Here is a 14,906-nt window from a genome sequence, read left to right on the forward strand (position 1 = left end):
GCCACCGGGGAGGCCCTTTTGCTATATATTTCATTGATGACAGTGTTTACTATAAAAATGAGAGGTTCTTTCTTTAAAAATTTGTACACTAAAACACCACCAAATGCAATAAGAAAGCCATATAACAATAAAAGGAATGTGTTCAGACATACCCTTCAATAAGTTATTTAAAACTGAGATTGAGAAGCATGTATAGAAATGTTTATATTCCTGAAAAGAAACTACCTACAAATATTTATCCAAGAACCCATTATAAAGCAAGACTGGGGGGGCCTCCCCACATCTCTGGCCTGTACCCCAGCTCTTGTATGCATAAATAAATAAATCTTTAAAAAAAAGCAAGACTGGGGATATATTATTAATTCTTGTATTAGATTTTCAAATGGTAATGGTGACTATGTATTAGTTACTAGATTATTTTTCATGTCCTCCTTGGTTAAACAAAGGCTTTTGTGGGATGAGGGAAGGAGAGCCTCAAAATAAGTATATCATGGTGGCACAGGCTTGTAAGTATGTAATAATAATGATAGCAGTGAATCTGGAAATTGTAAGAAAAGTGAACTTCTTAAAATTATTTTAAAAGCATGTTTTCAAGTATGATCTTCATCAGTTAAAAAAAGATTGTGCTTTCTATTTTACCTTTGTAGATGTTTTTATACAGTGTCCCGGAAAGAAGCAACTCAGATGCTTGAGAAGAATCCTTCCATGGGAAATATGATCCTGAGACCTGGTAGTGATAATAGAAATTACTCCATCACTATCCGGCAGGAAATAGAGTATGTTTAATTAAAAACATATAGCATTGTTAAAAGCATGATACACTAGCCATGTGTACTGAAAAGGTGCAAGAATGACTGGTGGTGAATGAGATCCTGACTCTGAATATGATGTAAAATAATGGGGTGTGTGTGTGTGTGTGTGTGTGTATTTTTCCATAATGGACATCTATGTCAACATAAACTTCTGGCTTCATTATTTTTTCTGTTTGTATAGATTTATATTTGAAATTGATGGAATACCATAGATTATTCAATTGTGATTTGATTTTTTTTTTTTTTTTAAAGATTTATTTATTTATACGAGCACTGGGTACATACAGTCAGAAGCGCGGGAGGGTGAAAGAATTCACCAGAGCCAGAGCAGGGAGCAGAACAGGCAGAAGGACCGAAGTACACTGCTGAGGGGAGCAGTGGGCACGGCAGGAGAGGTCTGCGCGCCATGTGGGACCCTCGCTGGTGGCCGGGGATCGAACCGGCGCTGCAGAGGCTGCAGGCAGCTTCGCAGCCCAGCACTCAACCGCTGCGCCACCGGGGAGGCCCGTGATTTGATTTTTTAACTTAATTGACTATCTTTAACAAATTCAAAAGAAATAAAAGTTATGACTCTTAATTGTCAGTGAGATCTCCTAGGAGAAAATGGATTTCTGGTCTGTATATAACATTCAAGGAGCTTATCCATTTTCAGGGTTTAAGAAATTGAATATGACTTAAAATTTAGAATGACTTTAAATGTTTGCTTTAATTTTTAAATAAGATATTCTAAATTTTAAGTCATAATCAATTTCCTAAACCCTGAAAATGGAAATCTCCTTTTATTAAAATATATCTCCCAGATTTTTTAAATAGAAACAATAAAACTGCTTGAAAGCAAAATTAGATCACACATGAACATTTACTCTTTTTCCTCATATTTTTCTTTTCTTGGTTGACTTGAGTATTAGATCCATTTGCATATGAATCCATATATTACTATTCTGCGTGAAATGAACAAAATCCCAAACATAATGGTTCTCTAAAGGTTGCATTTTTCTGCACAGCAACAGCATGGTCTCTTTCAGGTTGTTTTAAACTAGCCCAGCTTTTGCACTGTATTTTCCATACTAATGAGCTATGAGAAATAACAGCATTTTTTGCCACAGATGTGGTTTGTGATCGAGTGCAATCAATTTCTATACTTAAGATATAAATTTAGTGTTACAGTTTTTACTTATATTTGCATTGTATTTAAGCTATATTTAAACTTATAAGAAGGAATCTGATAAAGAAATTCATATCAAAGTTAAGTAATTCTAATTTTAGTAAACTCACTTCCAGTTTGAATTCATGCACAAATTTATGCTTCCACTTTTTAATAGTTTATTATAACATGATTTTACATACCTATAACATTTCATAAAACTTATCACCACTCCCAAAAGAAAAAATTTCATATGGTCAAACTAGAGCATTCTAGTAATGGAATCAATCGTTAAGTCAGAACTCATTTGGGCGTTGGGAAATAGTTTATACATGGAAGTGGCTAAGACAAATTTGAATTGTTATTGCACAATTTTTTTTCTTATGAGTCAAGTATAATTTGATGTTGAGGATTGTCACAGGTGTTTCCTAATGCCGCTAGACAGATCTTTCATTAATAGAATGCCTGAATTTAATGTCTTCTGCAAATCACTAATTTTAAAGGGTAGAAATTGTATAGGGTATTAGAATTTTGGCTTGTCAGACTGTAGAGCTTAGTGTAAGGACTTTGGCAAAAGTCTAGACTGTTAGGATCACCTGTGTTATCCACAAAATCAACTCATTATCTTACAGGTTGTAGGAGAAATGTTCAGTCATGCAAGTGAGATGATTGTGTCTGGTAAAACACTAGCTGAAAAGGACAAGTTGGTTTACAAAGCAGTACTTGAAAGTAAAATTATCTCCATCTGTTAACAAATCAGCTATGGGAGGGACAATTATAGCTCTGAGGAAGAAGCAAAATTCACTTTGTGCCAAACTGTCAGGTGACTTCTCTTGATATAAAGTATCAACCACCTTTACCCAGCCCAGAAGTATGTGAATTCATAATATGTAAAGCCATTCATACAACAAACTTCATAGTTTGGCTTGGTTTTTTTAAATTGTTATGACTACATGGCAAGCTAGTAGTGTAAACACTTTGGAAGGCCATTAGCCAAGGAAGCAGTAGAACATATTTACTCAAAACTAATACCTTTGCAAAAAATCTGGCTCAAAAGCTAAGGAAAAGTTCTTACAACCACATTTAAAGTCACATTTTTTTTTTTAAAGAATGTGTTAATTCTTTTTGAGGTCATAATCAGGAAACCTCAACATAGCAATTTTATCAATCACATTTTCCTCCCTCTCTACTCCTTTGGAAAAACAAAACAAAATATGAAAGAAAAACAAAGGTCAAAAATGAGAGTCAGCCTATGTGACTACAATGGAATTTTTTCTACCTTAATTTCTGCTTCAGAATTTAGTTCTGTTAGTCAAAAGTTCCTAGAGACCCTATTAATCTTGCTGCTTTCCTCCCACAGATTTTCTATGAATGAATGATATTGATGATATGACAATTACTAACCACAACTATTATTGTCACCACTTTTAGGCTATCGTTTGTGGATACTATTGAATGTTTGACAAATACTTCTTTTAGACACAGTAAAAACTGAGATAGTATTTTCTGTTTTACAAATGAAGAAGCTGAGACTAACACAAACTACTAAGTTAAAATACATTTAAAAATATTTTTTGAATAGTTATAATTTAATATTTAAATGTGTCAAACATCGAACTAAGGATTTTTCAAGCATTAATTCATTACAGGTCTGGGAGGAAAAGTATTACCATCTCCATTTTACATAGTTGAAGAAATGAAAGCTCAGAGGTTTTACAGAACAGAATCAGAACCAAGATATTTTTGGTTATAAAGATCATACATTTCAGGCTTTCCCATCAATCTTCCAAGGAATAGCAATCACATCTCATAAGGCATCCTAACCAGAATTGGCAAGTTTTCAGAAGGAACTGTGTTGCTTATAAAGGTCTTTTTTATGGTAGGGGTAAAGATAAACACAGCGGCAACTACCCCAAAGGAAGGGTGCTGGTAAGAACTCCGCTGTTCAAAAATGTTTCCTTCAGAGTCTGTGGCTTATTTCTGAAGGTTCAGAATTTAAAAATACTTTTTTTTTTTTTTTTTAAAGATTTATTTATACATGCACTGGGTACAGTCAGAAGCGCGGGAGGGTCAGAGAATTCACCAGACCCAGAGCGGGGAGCAGAGCAGGCAGAAGGACCGAAGTACACTGCTGAGGGGAGCAGAGGGCGGCAGGAGAGATCTGCGCGCCATGTGGGACCCTCCTCTGGTGGCCGGGAACAGCCAGGGATCGAACCAGCGGTGCAGAGGCTGCGGGCAGCTTCGCAGCCCAGCGCTCAACCGCTGCGCCACCAGGGAGGTCCTAAAATTTTTTTTTTAGGAGGGAAAAGTTTTATGTTTTATCCTGTGATTTTATTTTTTTTTTTTTTTTTTTTATTTTTTTATCCTGTGATTTTAAAGTAAAGCTCTGCAATGAGTCATTGGAACTATTAACTGTTTTCCATTTACTATGATAATTGGATAATATGTTATCCAAATGAGGGTAGATTTGAATATACTAGTAGATAAGAGTCTCTTGATTCGAAGTATGATTCAGTTCTAGAGGAATGTGACACGGAAATGGAAAGAGCAGAGATGAAAAAGTCTCTTTAGACAAGTTTAATGTGATAGACAATTTTGCTTTAAACAGCTAATTCTGTTGAATTAGTTTGTCTTTCAAGCAGGTGGAAGTATAATAACTACTGTTAATGCTTCAATATTAGAAAATATCTTGTTCCTAGCACTGCTGCTATATGAATCAAGGGAATTCAAGGCAGACCTACTGTTTTTCAAAATTAACTGGCATGAACCTTGATTTATGCTCATAGTATAAATTATTTCTAGCAAATAACACTACGATTCAGTTTTATAGTTACTGTTGTCTAATGCTAGGACATAAATGTAAATAATGTGCTTCTTGTCCTAAAGCAGTTCATAGTCAATAAAAATGTGTTTTAAATGATAATAAATTTAAGTAGAATGTGATTATAGAAGGGCATTGATGTATCTACTGTACTTATAGTCCCACTTATGTGTTAATACAGTATCTAATACCTATATTTCCACATCCCTAAGTTAGCTCTGATAGTAGCAAATATTCAAGGTGGTATATGAGGTAGTGGGGAAAACCATAATTGAGGGCTTTCTTATTGGAATGGTGATGAAGTGATGTAGGGAATAATTTACTTTCCATAATTCTTTCCACTTCTCTTTTAATATGGTATATATATATATATATATATATATATATATATGATTTGTATGCCTACACAGAATTTTAAAATTTCTACTTAGTTAATTGCTAGCATTAAAAAAGTGTCTGCAAGAGTTTCGGTTCTTGATTCCTTTTTTCCACTCTGTGGTGACCTACCCCATGACAGTTTTCTTATATCCTTGTTTTATAACCTCCTCACCCAAAGAGACATAGAGAAAGAGACAAATGGAAAAACAAAAACCACTATCATTTTCTTTTTGCCAGACTACAAGGATGGGGACATAGGTTTGTTCTACAGATGATATTTATACTCACTATAGTTTGATTTGACCCAATCACATAATCCAATGGAGATTAACCTTTTTTTTTTTATTTTAGTATGCCAAGAATCAAGCACTACAAAGTGATAAGTGTAGGAAACAACTACACTATTGAACTGGAAAAACCTGTGAGTAGCTATTTGTTGTTGAACTTTTTTCTGCTTCTTCCCAAACCTACCTTAAAGAATATAGACAGGTGGGCAAGCAGATTTCTTGGGTAGGAACCTAGTATGATGAAAACCACCAATGTTAAGGAGCCCCCAAAGTGGCAGATACACAGGGTGAGAAGTTAGTTGTAAGAGCTGGTGGATGGGACATAGTAAAAGATAATTTGCTAAAAATGCTCTTTTTTCTCTGCAAATTTTATCAATATAGTTGTTTCAGGGAGAAAAAAAAATATTTTCATTAAGCATCCTGCTTAATGTAAGTATTTCAATGTGTTTATTTCTAATTGAAAAGAAAAATCTCTAGTTCTCTAATAGTGATCATGCAGAAGTTCCTCTTGCCATGCAGAAATCTTCTCTTAATAGCAAATTAATGTGGAGAGGGTTTCTTTCTTGTCTGCAGCCCCTCTCCTACCCCAGCTGACTTCTGAAGCTAATGCTATAACGTTAAGACCACTTGATACTGTATTAGGCACAGAGCTAAGTGCTTTACATGCACCATCTACTTAATCTTTATCACTACCCCAAGATAATGCCCGTTAAGCAGGTGGAAAAACTGGTATTTACACTGGTCTTAATAAAAATATAACAGTGTGATCTGTGTTACAGGATGGTGAAAAAAGGAATCTAATTCTCTGATTTTAGGCTGCATGGTGGTAAGATTATGCTGAGAAAGTGATCACACTGAATGAAATCTATGGATTTTGAGGATATTGATAGCTCTCCAGGTTGAGTTCCTAGTTCCTGTGTCTCACCAGGCCCACTGTGTTGATCAAATAGAAAAAGGAACAGGAGAATTGCATTTCTTATGTTTGACAATAAGCGCTAGTATGCAATGGTAAACTTGATCAAGAGCAATCTCTGTTCTCATGTCCATGTCTGACTGGACTATTTCAAAAATTCCAATGAAGGAAATAGAAAAAAGATTGCTGAATGACAATCCAAATAACCAAATGAATAGAAAAAAAAATGGTCAGGGAAGAACAACGTGCCTCTGAAACTGGTGAAATGAGATTCATTGACCTGTCATTAGCCAATGGTCCACAGTAAAAGGAATGTTCTTTCACCTTTCTTACTCCCAACCTTCTTCCTCAGTCAGGTTGTCTTTTTCTGTGTATTCTTTTTCCTCTTCAAGTTTACCTGGGATATTCAGGTTTAACCTGAATGCTGCCTGTATGAAAACACTGGCTTGGAAGGGGTAGCAATACATTTCAGTTACTCCTTACCAAGTAAATTATGCTGTTATGATGAGATATTAACATGCTAAATTCTCTGGTTTTAAGGATTCTTTGGCTTCCAGTTGGCAAAACAAACTATTGCAACTTAAATAATAATGCATTTATTTTAATAATAAAAGAAGCAGAGAGTGACTGGAAGGCTGAAAAATATTCAGGGATTAGGAAGAAGTTACAGGTTTCCTTCACTATCTGAAAATAGTGTTTTGGTGAAACCTTTGTAAAACAAAATAATGTATAACAAAGAAGCGCTTACAATTAATTTACATGGAAAAATTTTCCAATAATCTGCCAAATCATACTAAATAACACATAAACCTAAAATAACACCAACATAGAGGAAAAATGCAAACAATACATACACAGCTGGTATGAGTAGTTCCCAGGGAAGGAGCTTGATGCCTCCACTCTTACTGCTTGGGGTGTACACTGCCTCTAGAATGACTGTTTCAGCACAAATGCTAAATGGCTAATTTTGCTTTTTGCCTTTTGTTATGAAAACAAAAATCCTCTTCAAATTTCTTTCGAATAGTGAAACAGTGTAGTGCTAGCAACTAGGGCAAAGGAGAATCCTGGAGCTCTCAGTGTTTTTTTCAGGTTTTTACTTCACACAAGGCTGTTTTAAGCCACCCCCTGATTTTCATCTCCTGGTCTCCTGGGGTGTACAAATGATGCCATCCATCCCCAGAGCCCCATAGTCACAATATCGTTCTGCCAGAGTTCCCCAGCCTTCTGGCGGGGTTGTTAGTCCATCAACTTTTTTCCCTGTGTCAGCACTGGGTGAGCTCTGAATAATGAATTGTGGTCCTCTTTCACCCCTGGTGAGTCTGCTGCTTCAGGGGTCGTGCGCTGGTCCTCTCAGGCCATCTCCTCCTCCACATGAGGTCTTGTCCTGCAGCTCCCAGTCCTTGACCACCTCCATGCTCCTGCAGGATCTTTTACTCCTCTCTGATCTCCTGGACTTTGGTCACTGCCTGTGCTGCCATGGAGCCTCCAGCATTGTCCTTGACTCCATTTGCAGAGCAGTGAGGGAACACTCAACCACTGCCCTGACTCTGAGCAGGCACCAGGTCCACCCAGTGCCTTCCCACTGTGCGCAGAGTCCTGTCCACCTACACCGGGGGCTCCAGAGGCGCCCACAGAGAGGAGGCCAACCACCCCTCAGTCCCTCCCGAGGTCTTTGGAGACCTGTCTGCATACCTGTCTGCATTGGATCCTGCCGACTCATGCCATCTGTAGTAGCAAGAAGGCACCATGGCAGGTTCTGTATAGATCCGGGAAGATGGGTAAAGCAGAGTCCTGGAGCCCTCAGTGGCTTTTTCAGACTTTTAATGATCTTTCTACACCATCTGTAGTGAGGCAACCAGATGCAGGGCAGGCAGGGGGGTCAGGGGGCCAGGAGGCTGGCAGATCTCCTAGCCCCAGGGGAATCTTCACTCTTTCTGGGCGCTCTGGCGTTCTCTACCACTCTCTGCCACACTGTACCACACAGTCCTCTCCCACACCCTGACCTCTGTGACACTGCCCTTATATGCTCAGTCTCTCCGCTCAGGTGTGCCCACTCATGCATGCACGCATCAAACTCCAGCTGTCCACCATCAGGCATGTTTACCCCGGCCCACGTTGCCAAGCGCCTCCTGCATTCAAGGCCACAGGTGATAGCCACAGAGGCCAATGAACGGCACAAAAAAAAGGTGCAAAAGCCTGAGCAATCTTCATTTACCCTACAAACAGGTACAAATGTAAGTCTTTCATAAAAGTGAAATGAGAAAATGGAAGCTTTAAAAAGCCAGGGATACCTGTAACTGCAACAAGAACAATCTTATTAGGAAGTTGCTATCCTTCCTTGTTTCTGATTGTCAAATTCAATGGATCATTTTCTGGCCTAATTTGAGTCACATTCTCGTGCAGCATTTGGGGAAGAACAGGATACCTAATTATTGTATGCCAAAATGTATCCATTAGGAAAAGGGAATTCCTCAACAGGAAATCAGATAAGGTTACAAAGGAGAAATAAAATGCATGGGCAGGTAAAGTGTCATCTCTTCAGTAAATCCTCAAAGTGAGATACTGAGATGATTTTCTGGAGCTCAGGAAATACACAGTTGCAGCCATTAAATTTTAATTGAACTTTCTCTTATTCTGTTTTTATGCAGGTGACACTGAGCCTTCTTACACTTTCTTTTTACAGGTTACACTCCCAAATCTTTTCAGCGTCATTGATTATTTTGTGAAGGAGACACGAGGAAATTTACGACCATTTATATATTCAAATGATGAAACCCATGGTATGTTCTTCATTTCATTGTTATAGCCAGGAAAGCAAAACAAAACAAAATGTCTAAAAAATCCACAAAACCTTGAATATCATTTGTAATGTCGACCAGGTAGGACAGTAGCTCATTCTTTAGATTTATCCATTTGGAAATCATTTTGTCACTTTGAAAATAAGGAATACCAGTATATCCTGGCCAATAGAGTATATGGGCTTTTTCTAGAGGGTGAAGAACCTGGAGGCATGTATTGTGATTATTAATTCCATTCTATCATTCTACATGATTTTATCAACCAAGTTCAAGTAAGAAAACCATAATGGTAGTCATAGAATCCAAGCAGGTAATTTTAAGGTATAGTCTATCAAAATGTTGGATGCCCCAGACAGATTAAAGTGGGTGAGGATTAAAGAGAGAATTTGAGAATTGGCTATTGGGCCATAAGTGACTTGAGTGAGAGGGTTTATGGCATATAAATGCAGAATTCAGAGTACAAGCAAAGCAAAACAATGAGTCACTGGGTGGTGGGGAGCTGTAAAGATTTTAGTCAACTCAATTATAGAATTTGTGAGGCCTCTTGTTCATAAAGAATTAAGGATTTTAAAACAGTAATAGCAGGGCCTCCCCCAGGGCACAGCGGTTTAGCGCTGGGCTGTGAAGCTGCCCGCAGCCTCTGCAGTGCCAGTTCGATCCCAGCCGGCCTGCGAGGGTCCTACGTGGCGAAGCAGACGTCTCCTCTCGCCCGCTGCTCCCCTCAGCAGTGTATCTCATCAGTCTGCCTGTTCTGTTCCCCGCTCTGTCTCTGGTGAATCCTCTCACCCTCCCACGCTTCTGACTATACCCAGTGCTTGTATAAGTAAATAAATAAATCTTTAAAAAATAAAACAATAATAGCAGATAACTAAACCAAGCAGAGAGCACAGCTCACATGATTATAATACTGTTCTGTCCAGTTTTTGGCTGATTAGGGCAGGCTGGGTGTGATAGTTTCCCTCTGGCCTTTGAAACAATTTTTGGTACAAGTGGTCACTTGATAAGCTATGAGCAGGAGAGATAAAATATATCCCGTTTATTTGCATTCAGTTATCAAAACAAATTCCTGTTCCTAGAGATTATGAGGGGAAACAATTTTGTTTGGCTACATGCATCAGGGCATATCTGGAAGGTTTAATTAAAAGGACAGCAAGTTTAAAAGTACAAGTCTTAAAATGTGGCTATGAATATTGTGATGCCAAATAGCTAAAAAAACAACAAACTTCAGATTAAAGGAACTTTAGAAAATTATCTAGTATAGTGTCTTATTCTATGTAGGCATCACCTCTGTATTTGGTACAGGACACATCTCTAAGGGTGATGATACAGCTGTTTGGAAATTTCCTAGATTTGATTTTGAGGCAGTTTACTTTTACTTTTGGTCAATTTTCACAGTAAAGACATCTTTCTTAATGTTGATGTGACATTCCTCCGCTTAATGTCTACATATTGATCCAATTTCTGACTTTGAAACAACATAGTTTTTATTTTTTATTCTGTCTTTATTTTAATTTTTTTACATCATTGTTCATTTTTAAATAGTATTTGCTTCCCCTACCCCCTCAGGTGTAGTCCCCATGGTTTCCTTCACCAATGCACCCGTGCACCATCACCTCAGTCCCCTGTGCTCTTCCCTCCCTCCTTCTGCTCCCTCCCCCTCCCCTGCAGGAGGTCTCTGGTTTATCATTGTCTGAAACAAGAGTTTTAAAAACCCATCATATAGCTACAATGTCTCCCCTTGGTCTGTCTCTTTCCTGCCCTCTCTCAGTGATCTAAATTGTTGGTTCCTTCTGTCCTACTCCCTTCTCTTAAAATACAACCATAAGGGATGAACATGTTACTGTAGATATGACTGTAAAGGACAGGAAAGACACAGAGCGGGTTTTCTTTTTTTTGTGGGACTCTTGCTGGCAGCCGGGGAATGAACCTACGCTGCAGAGGCTGCGGGCAACCTCCCAGCCCAGCGCTCAACCGCTGTGCCACCAGGGGAGGCCCCACAGAGCAGGTTTTCTGATCCAGCAGACCAGGTAAAGGAGTCGTCAGAGTTCTGGGGACCTCGGTGGGTTTTCAGGCTTTTATTGGGATTTACCAGGTACACGGCAGGCAGGGGTGCTGGGGGGCCGGGAGGCTGGCAGGCCTCCCAGCCCCCAGCAAGTCTTCACTCTGACTGGGCTCTCCGGCCTTCTCTCACCTTCTCTCTGCTCTTCTCATGGCTCTGCTTCTCTCTCGCCTTCTCTGCTCCTCTGCTTCTTTTTCTCGGCTTCTGCTGGCGTCCCCGTGATGCCGCCCTTAAAAGCCCAGTCTTAGCCCAGGTGAATCCCATCTACATAGGCCCACACCCTACTCCAGGTGCCCGCCATCAGGCATGCATTCAGGACTGCAGGGTTCTGTCATCTATCCTAATGGTGGGAGGGCAGAAAAGCCTAATACTTTTTACCTTACCCTACAGTGACCATCAACTGTATCACCTGGGCTTTAATGTAGAAAAACACCACTTAATTTATGCTATTTATGTTATGTTAATACAAGCTTTTTTTCCTTTCTTTTCAGTGACCAAAGGATTTCCTGTAACGTCTCTAAAGTAAAATAAAAAATTGGGAGAGGGATTGCGAACTGACTGTAATGTACCTCCTCATGGATCATATTGTGCCAGTTCTCTAATGCTGTTAACAGCCCACCAGAGATGGTGGTTAAATCATCAATCATTTTGTTTGCCTATGATTCTCTATATAAGCAATTTGGTTTGGATTCAGTCAGTTCACCTGGTCTCATGTGGTGTCACTTGCGTGGATTGACTAGGGCTGGCTGGTTAAAGTAGGCCTCATTCACACATAGGGTGCAGATAGTCAGCTGGGGCTGGCTAAACCATTCACTCTCTTCTTATGGTCTTTCACCCTTGAGGTTAGCCCAGGCTCTCTCAGAGATCTCAGAGCAGTAAGGGTAGAAGTGTAGCTTCATCTTCTTGGGCTGCACATTCTTAATATTGAGAATAAATTATGGTTTACTAGGAGCTTTTAGTATAGGAGAAACTGTGAAGTGAATAAATAATTCCAAGTGTGATATATGTTCTGTATAGAAGTTGTCTTTCTTTACATTTTTAAAAATTTATATACAATAAAATTCACTTTTTTTCATATAGTCCTGAGTTTTGATAATCGCCACCACAATCGATAAAGTTCTAGTGCCTCAAAAAAAATGCCCCATTTTCTTCCTTTGTAGACAACTCTTGACTCATTCACAATCCATATAGTTTCGCCTTTCTCAAAGTGCCTTATGAATGGAATCACAGTGTGACACCTGTCTGAAATGAGACTGGTTTGCTTCACTCATCATGTCTAAATCCACATACATGTTGTGTTACTAGCTTGCTCTATTTTACTGTTGAGTAGCATTTCACTCTATTGAGGTAGAAGTTTGCTTTTTCATTGACCAATTTTGATCTATTAGGATTGTTTCCAGTTTTTGGAAATTATAAATTAAGCTATAAAAATATTCAGAGTTTTGTGTGAACATAGTTTTCATTTCATTTGTGTAAAACATCTAGGAATGGATTGCAGGATCATAAGTGTGTATGTAACAATTACTTACATAGTAATTGTGTAAGTAAGCTTTATAGTAATTGAAATCAGGAGGTATGAGTGTAACTTTGTTCTTTTCAAAATTGTATTGGCTAGTCTAATTTGTCTTTCAGTAAGCTTTAGAATCAATTTATTACTGTCTATAGAAAAATCCTCTGGGCTTTGATTTGAATTTTGTTGAATCTGTACATCAGTTCAGGGAGAACTAACATCATGACAACACTGAAGAGTGAAATGTATTTCTTCATTTATTTAGGTTGCTCTGATATTTTACAATGTGTATAGTTTGCAACATACAAATTCTGCGTATAATTTGTTTAGATTAAGATCAAAGTATTTAATTTTTGGCTGTTATTGTAAATGATCATTTTTAAAATTCTGAATTCTAATTGTTCATTGGTAGTAATCAGAAATACAATTTTTGGGGGCCTCCCCAGTGGCGCAGTGGTTGAGCGCTGGGTTGCGAAGCTGCCCGCAGCCTCCATAGTGCCGGTTCGATCCCCGGCTGCTCCACAGCCACTAGAGGAGGGTCCCACATGGCTCGCAGACCTCTCCTGCCGCCCGCTGCTCCCCCCAGCAGTGTACTTCTGTCCTTCTGCCTGCTCTGCTCCCCGCTCTGGCTCTGGTGAATATTCTCACCCTCCTGCGCTTCTGACTGTACCCAGTGCTTGTATAAATAAATAAATAAAAATAAATATTAAAAAAATATATATAATTTTTGAATGTTGATCTTGTATTCTCAGTGACCTTAACTCATTTCTAAAATTTCTTTTTTGATACATTCCTTAGAATTTTCTATGTAGAAGTCCCACTTATTTTTCTTCTTATTGTACTCACTGGAATGTCCAGAATATAGACATATAGAAACATAGAAAGTAGACATCCTTGCCTTGTTCCCAGTTTTAAAGAAAAAATGGAAAATTCCTTCTTTCATGTAAGTATGATGTTGGCTTTTTAAAAAATGTTCTTTAGGGCCTCCCCGGTGGCGCAACGGTTGAGCGCTGGGTTGCAAAGCTGCCCGCAGCCTCTGCGGTGCCGGTTCGATCCCCGGCTGCTCCCCGGCCACCGGAGGAGGGTCCCGCATGGCGCGCAGACCTCTCCTGCCGCCCGCTGCTCCCCTCAGCAGTGTACTTCGATCCTTCTGCCTGCTCTGCTCCCCGCTCTGGCTCTGGTGAATTCTCTCACCCTCCCGCGCTTCTGACTGTACCCAGTGCTTGTATAAATAAAAATAAATCTTAAAAAAAAAAAAAAAAAAAAAAATCTTATCCTTAAAAAAAAAAAAAAAAAAAAATGTTCTTTATCAGATTAATTTCTCTTTAATTCCTGCTTGGCCACATGGTAAATTTTGCTTGTGTTTTTTTAATCATGAATGGATTTTAATTTTGTCAAATGTTTATGCAGCTATTGAAATATTTTTCCTTTTATTTGACTAACATGGTGAATCACATTGATGTTGTACTTTTGAACCAGCCTTGGTCATAATGTATAATCTTTTATCACAGGATTTGATTTGCTAATACTTTAAGAATTTTTATGAGGGAAATTGAGCTGTAGTTTTTTTTTTTTTTTTTTAAAGATTTATTTATTTATTTATACAAGCACTGGGTACAGTCAGAATCATGGGAGGGTGAGAGAATTCTCCAGAGTCAGAGCGGGGAACAGAACAGGCAGAGTGACTAAATACACTGCTGAGGGGAGCAGCAGGTGCAGCTGGAGAGGTCTGTCACACCATGTGGGACCCTCGCCAGTGGTCGGGGATCAAAGCGGCGCTGCAGAGGCTACAGGCAGCTTCACAGCACAGCGCTCAACTGCTGCGCCACCAGGGGAGGCCCTGATTTGTAGTTTTTTAAAAATTGTTTTGTCTAATTTGGGTCATTTATATAATTCTAGTATCAAAATATCAGATAGAAAGAATTCCTGTATATATTTGAAAAATATGTATAAAACTGGAATTTTTTCATCCTTAAATGCTGAATAGACTTCAAGGTTTCTCTGGTGGAAAGCTTTTGACAATGAATTCAATTTCTTTTTTCTTTCTTTTTTTCTTTGAAGATTTATTTATTTTATGCATACAAGAACTGGGATACAGGCCAGAGGTGCTGGGGGTGAGAGAATTCACCAGAGACAGAGTGGCGAACAGAACAGGCAGATCAACTGAAATACACTGCTGAGGGG

General features: G+C 38.7%; 1 protein-coding gene across 2 annotated transcripts in view; it reads left to right on the top strand.

The window, feature by feature from the left end:
• Positions 1–12,886, top strand: part of STAP1 (signal transducing adaptor family member 1) — a 42,279-nt gene extending 29,393 nt beyond the window's left edge. For both annotated transcript variants that reach the window (XM_037530297.2, XM_037530298.2), the window contains 4 exons: positions 648–776; positions 5,507–5,576; positions 9,039–9,135; positions 11,704–12,886. In XM_037530297.2, the coding sequence (XP_037386194.1) occupies positions 648–776; positions 5,507–5,576; positions 9,039–9,135; positions 11,704–11,738 (331 nt within the window). In that variant the 3' untranslated portion in view covers positions 11,739–12,886. The remainder of the gene's footprint in view (positions 1–647; positions 777–5,506; positions 5,577–9,038; positions 9,136–11,703) is intronic.
• The last annotated feature ends 2,020 nt before the right edge of the window (positions 12,887–14,906 follow it).

This window comes from Talpa occidentalis, unplaced genomic scaffold (genome assembly GCF_014898055.3).
Source record: "Talpa occidentalis isolate TD23 unplaced genomic scaffold, MPIMG_talOcc4v2.1 talOcc4.6, whole genome shotgun sequence".
Classification (NCBI taxonomy): domain Eukaryota; kingdom Metazoa; phylum Chordata; class Mammalia; order Eulipotyphla; family Talpidae; genus Talpa; species Talpa occidentalis.